Source organism: Volvox carteri (assembly GCF_000143455.1).
Source record: "Volvox carteri f. nagariensis unplaced genomic scaffold VOLCAscaffold_21, whole genome shotgun sequence".
NCBI lineage: Eukaryota > Viridiplantae > Chlorophyta > Chlorophyceae > Chlamydomonadales > Volvocaceae > Volvox > Volvox carteri.
Genome location: NW_003307564.1, coordinates 1,749,793 through 1,760,555, shown reverse-complemented (window position 1 = coordinate 1,760,555; position 10,763 = coordinate 1,749,793). Strand labels below are relative to the sequence as shown.

General features: G+C 57.0%; 2 protein-coding genes across 2 annotated transcripts; one reads left to right on the top strand and one right to left on the bottom strand.

Moving 5' to 3' along the window:
• Positions 1-684: 684 nt before the first annotated feature.
• On the bottom strand, positions 685-1,397 carry cyc35 (guanylyl and adenylyl cyclase family member; the record flags this gene model as incomplete). Its single annotated transcript, XM_002950966.1, has 2 exons — positions 685-931; positions 1,357-1,397. Coding segments are annotated over 2 exons (288 nt in total), but the record flags the coding sequence as incomplete, so codon positions are not given.
• A 1,214-nt stretch (positions 1,398-2,611) lies between these two features.
• On the top strand, positions 2,612-2,773 carry VOLCADRAFT_60980 (uncharacterized protein; the record flags this gene model as incomplete). Its single annotated transcript, XM_002951062.1, has 1 exon — positions 2,612-2,773. One exon carries the CDS (start codon positions 2,612-2,614, stop codon positions 2,771-2,773), a length of 162 nt encoding a protein of 53 aa, XP_002951108.1.
• Positions 2,774-10,763: the final 7,990 nt, after the last annotated feature.

Genomic DNA, 10,763 nt, shown 5'->3' with positions numbered 1-10,763 from the left:
GGTGCCCGTGCCCCCTAGCTAGCTAAGGTGGGATTTTTGAAGTGGTGCAGCGCAGTGTCCATCCAGCTTTGTTCAGCTCCTCCTTCAAGCGCTCGTGCTGTTCTGCTTGTAATTCTGTTCATGCAAATTTCTTCCCGGTATGTTGGAGGTGATAACTGTAACCTAATTTAACGATTACGGCATGCGCACATGCATATGCAGTGTGACGACGGAGCTGGAATGGATGCCGAGCGCACGATGCTTATGTGAACACATATATGTGAACACATATATGTGAACACATACACCATATGTAGGCGGCGCACCCGCTCCCCTCCATGCACTTATTTAGGTACGCGCGCACGCGCCCACCTCGATGCCCCCCGTCGCTGTCCAGCCACCGCGTGCCGTAGGGGTACCCGTTGCCACAGGCGCTGCGGGGCCTCCTCCACCGACGCCTCCATCATCACGTGCGCTTCCGCGGGGCGCGACGTCTCCACCATGCTGCTCTTCCTCCTCCTCCTTCTCCTCCTTCTCCTCCTTCTCCTCCTTCTCCTCCTTCTCTTCCTTCTCCTCCTTCTTCTCCTCCTTCTCCTCCTTCTCCTCCTTCTCCTCCTCCTTCTCCTCCTCCTTCTCCACCTCGCTAACGTCATCGTCGTTATCGTCGTCGTGGCCGTCGGCCCTCAGCAGCTGCCGCGTGGCGTCGCTGACGTGTATTGCCCCCGCCTCTCCCGTGCTCTCCATGCGGGCGGCCGTGTTTACAGTGTCCCCAAACAGACAGAACCTCGGCATGCGTGTTCCCACCACTCCGCTGACCACGGGGCCGCTGTGTATGCCCACGCGCACCTGCACCGGCTCGCCCGTGGTGGGCTGCGAGACGGCAGAGGCAGCGACCAGCATGGCCTGCACACCACCGGGTGGAATCCCCATTCTCAGTTCTAGTCGCAGCTCTCTGTGTTTTTGACTGAGTCATTACGTCAACAGGGAAGGAGCAAGATTGTCCAGTAAATTAAATAGGGTCTAGTTTACAGGGAAGGAGCAAGGGGGCCGCAGCTTGCAGTCGACAGGAAATTACAGTAAGTCACAAATTGGAGGATGAAGGCTTCTAACGTAGCGAAACGATTAACATCCGGCCAGCCCACAGGCTTCCCATGCTACCGTGGGCTTGAAAGGAGGGGCCCCAAACGGGCAGCCTCTCTTCGCCCTCATCTTCTTCCCCCCATCAGGCTCCCCCCTTGCTGGGAGGCCCATACCTCCTCCGTCCATTCCCCCACCTTTGCGAACTCAAACACCCGCCGCGCGTGGTGCGGGTCGGGTGGCTGGTCTCGGCTGCTGCGGTCCCGCACCACCACCATGCCGTCGTCGTCGTAGCAGAACAGGCCCCCAGCCACGAAGTAGCAGTCACCGATGGTCTCAATCTGGATTGGCAGTGAGGAGGAGAGGGGAAAGGCGTTTCTGTTGAGCTTAAGTTAATAAACCGCCTCATGCTGGACGTCGCTCATGAGCATCCGGGGCATACCGCCGGAAGGCGGAACGGAACAGAGGGCTTGCTGGTAGCTGGTGACTGTTTAGGTGCGGAAGGGGATGGAGTAGTGAAGAATGGAATTAGAAGACTACTACAAGCGCCTTCTCCGTAATATTAAAAGTCCTGAAGCTAGGCTTACTTTTATGGGTATGTTGCGCCGTCGATAGCTGCCCTGGCACCGCCAGCAATGTCATGGGATTTTAGGAAAGAGCTATGTATGTATGTATGTATGTATGTACGTATGTATGTATGTATGACGTTGATTACACTGTGGGCTGAAAAGCCGGGGGCCCAGGGCCGAAGCACAGCGCGGGGGGCGGGTGCATACGGCTGGTTAGTCTCATGCACTCACATGTATGTATGTATGTATGTATGTATGTATGTATGTATGTATGTATGTATGTATGTATGTATGTATGTATGTATGTATGTATGTATGTATGTATGTATGTATGTATGTATGTATGTATGTATGTATGTATGTATGTATGTATGTATGTATGTATGTATGTATGTATGTATGTATGTATGTATGTATGTATGTATGTATGTATGTATGTATGTATGTATGTATGTATGTATGTATGTATGTATGTATGTATGTATGTATGTATGTATGTTGTTACAGGGTGGTTAACTTCGCCAGCGGCCCCCTTTCCCGGGGCAGTCCCTGCTCTCCCCTGCTAGAGGGGCACCCTAATCCGTCACCCCATCCGACTTCAGAATGTATTCGTTGGGTTCGGCAACTCACCACCAGCATCCAACCAAATCTAGCGGATCAACGGCGCATCAACTTAGTTCCTGGTCAGCTCGCAAGTTGATATTATCACGTCCTACACCGTCCATATGATGGGGGGCCACCTCCCATTTCATCACTCCTCAAACACCCGAGGAGCTGGCAGGCGGATTTGAACCCGGGTCGACTGGATCGACTGGGAGCAGAAGTCAGGCCTTAACTTCTGCCAGCCGCCTGCCTATGGCCTCAAACACCCGAGGAGCCGGCAGGCGGATTTGAACCCGGGTCGACTGGGTCGACTGGGAGCAGAAGTCAGGCCTTAACCTCTGCCAGCCGCCTATGTATGTATGTATGTATGTATGTATGTATGTATGTATGTATGTATGTATGTATGTATGTATGTATGTATGTATGTATGTATGTATGTATGTATGTATGTATGTATGTATGTATGTATGTATGTATGTATGTATGTATGTATGTATGTATGTATGTATGTATGTATGTATGTATGTACGTGCATATGTATGTAGATTACGTGTATAATGTGTCTAGGTAGCTCCAGAATGGGTGTACCGCAATTCAGCTGTTTCATGCAGTTGGTGACGCACAGAAATGCACGTGTACCTGCCTTGTGTACGCCGTACGTGCCCAGCAGCGCGTCCCAACGGCTGAACAATTCATTGAGCATCCGCATCACTTGGAAGGGCTGAACCTCCTTGCATAGAGGCGTGAAGCCTGTGGGTTCAGGAGGGTGGTTGCGATGGGTGAGTGAACCCAAATTAATAAAAGTACAATAAATAATAAAATCTTCCGTACATGTGTACACGACATGCGTATGGATGAGGGTGGGGAAGGGTTGTTGGTTGGGGGTGGTGGAGATGCTAGCTACGTATGTGCACGATCTGGAGAGGCCCGTGCAATACATACGACATGTTCCACCGGGCGCCCGCTGCGTTCCCTTACCACCACCGCTGCCGCTGTAACGTACCCTTTATATCGGCGAACAGCAGTGTCACCTGTTGGGGGGTTAATAGGGGGGGAGGGTAATAAGGGGGCGGAGTACTGTGACGGCGATAGAGGTGCATGTGGGGTGTGGGTTGTGGGGTCATATGTGTCATGATGTCCTTGGCGTATAAGGTAATATATCTTAGCATGTATATTAACATATTGTAATATATATACTGACTGACTAATGTTGACGTATGTGTGGTCAACTTGCGAAGATACAACAAACAGATGTCATGTTGACATGCAACTTGGGAAAGGGCGGGGGTGAAACAGCGAGGCGGACAGGCAGCAGACGTATGCAGACAGCTGCACAGACAGATAGACAGACAGACAAATAGACAGACAGACAGACAGAAGAGAGGTACGTAGAAGCAGCAAGTGCTGCAATACGGAGACGCACACGAACACACACGTAATGTGCACATTATTGCCTTGCTTTAATCACTCTCGCGCCATGGAGGCAGGGTACAAGGGCGGCTTTCGATACCCCCTGATCCGCACACCCGAGGGCGCTAGTTCCGACTATGCCCAACTGGCCACAACACGTGGATGCGCGCGTACATACACAGGCATCACAAGTAAAAGCGACAACGCACAGACATACACAAATACGTACACACCCATGCACCCATGCAGCCATGCAGCAAATGTCCAATTAACCTACAAAAGCGAGCCAATCCGCAAGTTGGCCAGTAAGCTGGCCGCACACGCCGTACATACCTGCTCATGCCACGTGGCAAGGGAGCTGCAATCTGTAGCCAGCAACTGGTGCTGTAGCCGGAAGCCATTGAGCAGGGGTTTACGGCCGTTCTGCCGACCACCACCACCGCCAACTCTTCGGGGATTCGGAGAGTTCGGCGGCACCGCGGCTAGTGTGGCGATTTGACGAGTCCACCTAATGCACAATCAACAATGATGCAAGCATAAGGTGGTAGGGCGCTGCAAGTTAGAAGTAAGGTGCACCCTACATGCGCACGTGCGCATGTAAAATGGCAACCTGTTGGCAATGAACGTTTAAGGCTAGGCCCTTGGGCCCTTGGGCTCCCTCGGGCTCGTATGGGCCCCTAGGTGACACCTTTGGAAAGTAACACAACTCCACAAGGTGTAATACACACTGAAGTATACCGTGATACACCCCACAATTCCCTCCACTGCCTCTTCAGTCTTCCCTCTCCTGCCACTGCCTCTCCTATCTGTCTCACCACGATACCAGCCAGAAGGGCTCCCCAGCCAGGAGGGCTCTGGAACCTGCGACCGCTGCTCCTAGCAGCCGCACCTATCGCCTGACTGCTCCCCGCGCAGCACATTTGCAATGCATCAAGTTCCCCCCTTTCCTCTCTTTTTCGGGCCCGCCAGCCCCCGGCCCACCACCACCACCACTACCGCCAGCTTTCTGTCCACCCTCTCACGGTTAATCAGCTCACTCTTCCGTGATGTGTTGCAGGATATGTCGGGGAAAGAGCTGCTCCAGCAGGCGGTGTTCGGTCTCCATGGCCAGGGCCACTCGTCGCTCCGCAACCACCTTGGCGGTGACGTCATGCTGGTGTCGTACAGATGGAGGGACAGAAAATGGAAGAAGATGCATGGGCAAGTAATTGTACGGCAGAGGAAAAGGATGGTCATTGCAGCCGGGGCCGTGGTGGGAGAGGAGGGGGCGTGAGGTCGTGTAATGGTGGGTGGATGAGGTGGTTGTATGGGGAAAGGGGAAATGGGTGGCCACAACTATACCGAGGCAAGCAATACTGAAGTACCCCAAGTAACCTTCACACATACATACATATTTACATAAGCACACATGTACACACAAATATATAAATACACACATACATACACCGTCCGTCTTACCTGCACTAGTACCATCACGTGTTCACCGGTCAATGGGTCCACGGCTCGGGTGGCCCACACCTCGTGCCAGTGCTCTTCCGCCGCCGCAGCCGCCTTCCCTGTCTCCGCCTCCGCTTCCACCACTGCCGCCACGTTGTGCGCGATGTAAGGTACCCCCTCGCCGCTGCCGCCGCCGCCATCATTGCCCTCTAACTCCGCCGTCGACCCCGTGTCGCTCAACTGGTCAGCACTCCACGACAAGACCGCTATGGGAACGCAGCCGTTTATCGCCGCCACTTCTGTCGTCGGCAGCGGTGGCGGCGCCGCCGCCACTGGGGGCGACAGCCCCTCGCCACCGCGACTCTCGCCGCTTGATGTCGCCTCTGCCGTTGCTGGCCCAGCCTCTCCTGCGCCTGCCACCGCTGCACCCTTTGACGGGTTGCCACCAGCCAGCCCTTTAGCAACAGCGCTTCTGCAGCTGCTGGGTGGGTGTGATAAGCCGGCCGCCGTTGCCGCCGGCAGTGGCACCACTGCGGGCCCAGGGAAGGGTCCTGGAGCCCGTGATATGGATACTGGCTGAAGAGAGTGAACCGGCGGCGGAGCCGTTGTGGGCCCAAGTTCACGAGCAATCATGGATGCCGCTTTCGACACTCTTTCCAAGCAGGGCTCAGTCGCGTCCCCACGGCCGCCGCCGCCGCCTCCTTCACAGCCTCTATCCGCCTCCCTCTGTGTCCCCTCAACCGTAAAAAAACCCGAACATAGCACCCTGCGGTAGACTGCCTCGGCGTCCGTCGAGCTTTCGATTCCTGTCAGCTGCTGTGACACGCTGGCTGCGCCATGTCCGCCATCGCCGCCGACGCCGTTGCCGGAACGAGTGACTAGGTCAAGGTCGAGGTTGAGGTCGAGGTTCCCGCTTCGAGACCATGCCGATACTGCTGCCGCTGCCATCATTGTCGGCCTACCACCATCACCATTACCACTTCCATCCTCACCACCACCGTTGCCACCATTGCCATGTTTGCCGGCGCTTGTGGTGTCGTTACTGAGGGTGCACTCCGCCGTCACTGCCGCCGTCACCGCGACGTCTGTAATCAGCCTCGGCGTGGGTTCTTTGCCGCCGCCCATGGCTGCGGCTGCGGTGGAGGCAAGGCCCAGGTATGGAGACGGCACTGATGCCCCCTTTCCCGCGTCTTCACCAAGCCCCGCTACAGATGTTCGCAGAAGGCCAGACGCTGCTGGGGGATGCTGCTGGACGCGCACCGAGGGCAGCAACACGTCAGAAAGCTTGACAGCGGTGGAATCCAGGTTCTTCGGTTCGCCGCTGCTGCTGGTGGTGCTGGTGCCGCTGTCGCCGCCGTTGGCGGTGCTCGGTACTACCTGCGCGCCTGCACCTGCACCTGCGCCTGCACCTGCACCTGCACCTGCGCGTGCACCTGCACCGCCGCGACCTACGTCAGTTGCCTTAATTGCGAGAATGCTTTCAGGAGCTGTGCCTGCAGCGAAGGTGGACGAGCTAGGAGCAGACGCTTGGGAGTTTTGCGGTGGCGGCATCGGCGTCTGCAACGGTGGCGGCAGTGAGAACGTTTGCCAGCCGCCCAGCAGCCGGAACTGGCCCCCTGCCGCGGCTGAGACCGTGTTAGCCCAGTCGGTGTTGGCCCCGCTCAGCGTCTGGTACCGGGCGCGATTGCGGGAGGGTGAAGGCACCACGGGTGCAGGTGGCCTTGGCCGCGACCCGGACGGGGCTGGCTCACCCTCCCCCTTTTTCAAGGAGCTACACGCCGCGGGTGCAGACGTGTTGTTGTTGTTGTTAGATAGGTTGCCCACCAGCGATGCGGAATTGCAGCTATGAAGAAGCGGGACGACGGCGGCAGCGGCGGCGGCAGCAACGGCTGCTGCCGTGTTGTTGGTGCTGATGTTAGTGCTGGTGTTGGTGCTAGTGTCGTAGGGCAGCCGGAAACCGCTCTCACCCAGTGCAGCAGCAGCAGCACCACCACTACCACTATGCGGCAGCCAGGCTTTAACTGCTGATGCTGCCGGAGCAACCAGTCCTTGTGGGGTGGCGGAGGATAATCGCCCGGAGTGGTGCTGCATCGGCGGCTGCGAGACATGAGGATACGGATGCAGCGGCGGGTGGTTGGCGGTTGAGAGGCTGGTGCATGCCGCTGTGAAGGCCGTACTGGGTCCTAGGACGGCGTTATTGTTGGCAGAGGTGTAGGAAGCGACGGGGTGGGTGGCCAGGTCGCCCCTCCAGCTGCCCACCATCTGAAGCCCCGGGCCGGGATGCAAGCTTGCATGCTGCTGCTGCTGCTGCTTGACGACGGCTCCAGAGCAGGAAAACCGAGTGGTCATGGTAGGAAGTGGTGTCACCAATGGCAGGGGCAGGGTCCCTAGGGATAAGCTGAAGGTGCTGGTCGCCTGCATGTGTGTTGGGTTGGGTGAGGTGGCATGGGGAGTACATGATGCAAAAGTAAGGAAACGATACAACTACCAACAACGCCGACATATTCCAAATCGCTAACTGATGTAGGCGCCCAAAAAATTGACGCAGCAGCCAGTGATGGTTAAGATGGCTGGGACGGCAGTCACGGTTCCAATGAGTGAGCTACGCACAGCATATGTAGGCACGATATGGATCACGGAGAAGGTAAGCAGAACACCCCCTTTCCTTCCCCCTGGCCCCCAGGCAGTGGCGGCCAAACTCGACAGCGAAACGCTCGTCCAGTTGTGACCAATGAGGTATTTTGGGACGGCGACAACCACAGCAGCAACCCTCCGTACGAAATTAGGAGCAACGGTTTAAGGATTTGGATCCATAGTGGAGGGTTGGACGACACCGCATATCATTGTGCCATAGGTACATATCCCACGGGCAGGCCGGGCTTGATTTTCAAGATAGGCGCACAATGTAGGCATTTGTGTGTGTGCGTATATGTGTGTGTGTGTATTACACCTCGGTTGCGTTACCCGGAGAGGTGTAAGGAGTCCCCATACGAGTCAGAGGTAGGGGCCCAAGAGGAGCCTAGGAGCCACAAGCTAAATTAAGAACGTAGTACAACGCATATGTACGCACCAACGGGTCGATGTGCTGTACGGCTGGCACTTGATGGGGCAGCGGCAGCCCCGTCAGCATCCGCCGTACAGGTGCGGGAGGAGCACCATGGGTGCGAGCAAGCGAAGCAGCTTGCGTCCATGTGGCTTGCGGACCTGGGTTGGCCCCGTGTCCCACAGAGGTCACGGAGTCCAGCAGCAGCTGCGCACCACTCATGGTGAGGCTCACGTTACCCGACGTTCCCCTCTGCAATACAGAAAGCGGTTGTGGCAGAGGCGCAGCCTCGTACTCGGACCTCGGCGGCTGCAGGTGAGGGTTTGGAGCTTGCTGGTGCTGACCCGTGGGTCCCTGTACTGCCGATGCCGTCGTGTACCATGAACGGGCGCCTCGAGTGGGCACCGCGAAGGAGAAATTGTCAAGGGCTGCATTGTACGGGTCCAAGGTGAGGCAACAAACACGCTCCAGGGGCACCTCCGAAGTCCCCCCGTGCTCGTCCATGTCCATCTGAGCCCTCGCCGCGGTGACAGAACCCGCAGCAGCGGACCCTGTAGCACCTGCGATGGCCCCCGCTCCAACAAACCGAATGGCGGAAGCAGAGGCAGCCGCCGCGGTAGTCGTAGCAGCGGAGGCCATCTGGCGCTGGTGATGCCGGTCAGGGCTACGGGTGAGGGGACTTCCGGGGATCCCCCGCTTACACTTGATGATTGAGTTGCTGCCTGAGTTGCTGCTCAAGGACATCGACACCAGATCTGCAACCGTCCGGCAGCGGCCCAGTCGACTCAGCCGGCCCTCCCCACCGCTACTGCCGCCGCCGCCGCCGCCGCTGCCGCCGCCGGCACCACTGCCAACGCCAGCGCAGGTGTCAGTGGCAACCGTCACACCTGCACCGGGCTTTGAAGAGACGAAGGGTGGTACCCATGGAGACGAGGTTGGAGGAGAAGCAACGGAGGCGGCTGTAATAGATCGGATTGGTACACCGATCATTCTTGAAATGCGACCGTTGCAGCTACCGTTACTACCGTTACCGTCACCGCAGCCGCCACTGTATCTAGGAGCGGTTGCGGTGGCGGTAGAGGCAGAGGTGGAAGTGCCAGTCTGGGAGTGCCCGCTGCATCCAGGGCCGCTCAGGGAGCGCTCCGGCCGGAGACCGTGGCTGCTAAGTTTGGCGCCGCCGCTGCCGCGATGCACATTCAGCATGAAAGCTTTCAGAGGGAAGGTCAGACGTCCCTGCTTTGGACCATTACTGCCACCGCCACCTCCGCTAGCACTGGTGCTGCCTCCAGGAGAGGCGCTTGCAAGGGTGGCGCCCCTAGCTAGCGTGCCCCTCGCCTTGTCACCGCGGATGGCCTGCAACCCTCTTTGACCTGCCTGCTCAGCCCATGTCATGCTGCCCACGGCTTTTCCTGGAGCCTCCGGCCCTGGGGAGCCTCCTGCATCTGGAGGTGACGGCGGAGTCACACCATCCAAGTCCCGCCCACCAGGCGCCAGAATATTGGAGTCCGGTGCTGCTAGTTGGCTTGGGCAGCAAGAGGAGTTGAAGGAGGCGGTGGCGGTGGCAGTAGGGGTGGTTGTGGCTGGATGTAGCATAACATCATCGCGTGGCCCCAGGATTCTGCTGGTGGCAGCGTGGGACGCCACCATGGGGCCCTGGCCACCGGGGCTACAGGCCGCCACATGTGGGGTTGGCGGCGGCGGCATTGCGTCAGGCGTGGCTGACAGCTCGGAATCCGGTGCCGTACCAAGTACGGATTCTGCAGTGCAAGCCAAAAGACGTGCATCCGGGGGACCTTGAGTGGGGTCCAGGGGGTTCAGTTCTAGGCATTGATAGGAGTGTGTATTGTAGCAACTGAGGTGATATCGTTGTGAAAAAGGAAGCAGCATGCATGGAGGTGGGGCGGGAACGCAAGGGATGGTATGGCTTGTGTGTTGTGCCTGATGTACGACATCCATTCCCAGTACCGGGGACACAGCATGCAAGGCTTGAAGGAACTGCCTCCTCCAAGCACCCACCCCGATGGTCCCAAAGTTTACTCGGGTGTGATTGGAAGTTGAGGCGAACACCCTTCAACAGGTACTTCAGAAGCACGCGCAGCAACCGGGGGATCGCTGCTGCTGCTGCTGCTGCTGCTGCTGTTAATGATAATGATGATAATGATGATAATGATGATGATGATGATGATGATGCAAGAGTCCGCTACCACAGGTGCTGCTATAGCTTCCAAAAAGAGCGCCAAAGCGTGGGTTTTGTGTATCATGCAATCGACTCATGCAATCGGTATGACACATATTGATAGTCATAATCCTGGTCGCCTCCTCCACTTAAAACGAAAGCGGTTGCAAACGTGGCATCCCATTGTGACGTTTAGTGCTGGCTGCCGACTGCCGAATGGCGGGGGGAGCCTGCCCTAAACTGGGCCGCGCGCAGATGAACCAAAAGAACGGTGAAGGGAAAAGCCATATACAACCCTGTGAAAAGAGATCGCGCATTATTTATTTTTAATGCACAACAGGTTTAAAAGTGCCTACAAAGTTGCCATCACGGCCTTTACGCCATCGGCCGCCTTTCCCACTGCGTTTCAGTACCATGATGAGCAGGTACAGGTCCACTTCATGCCTATATGATAGGTCAACGCCCACAT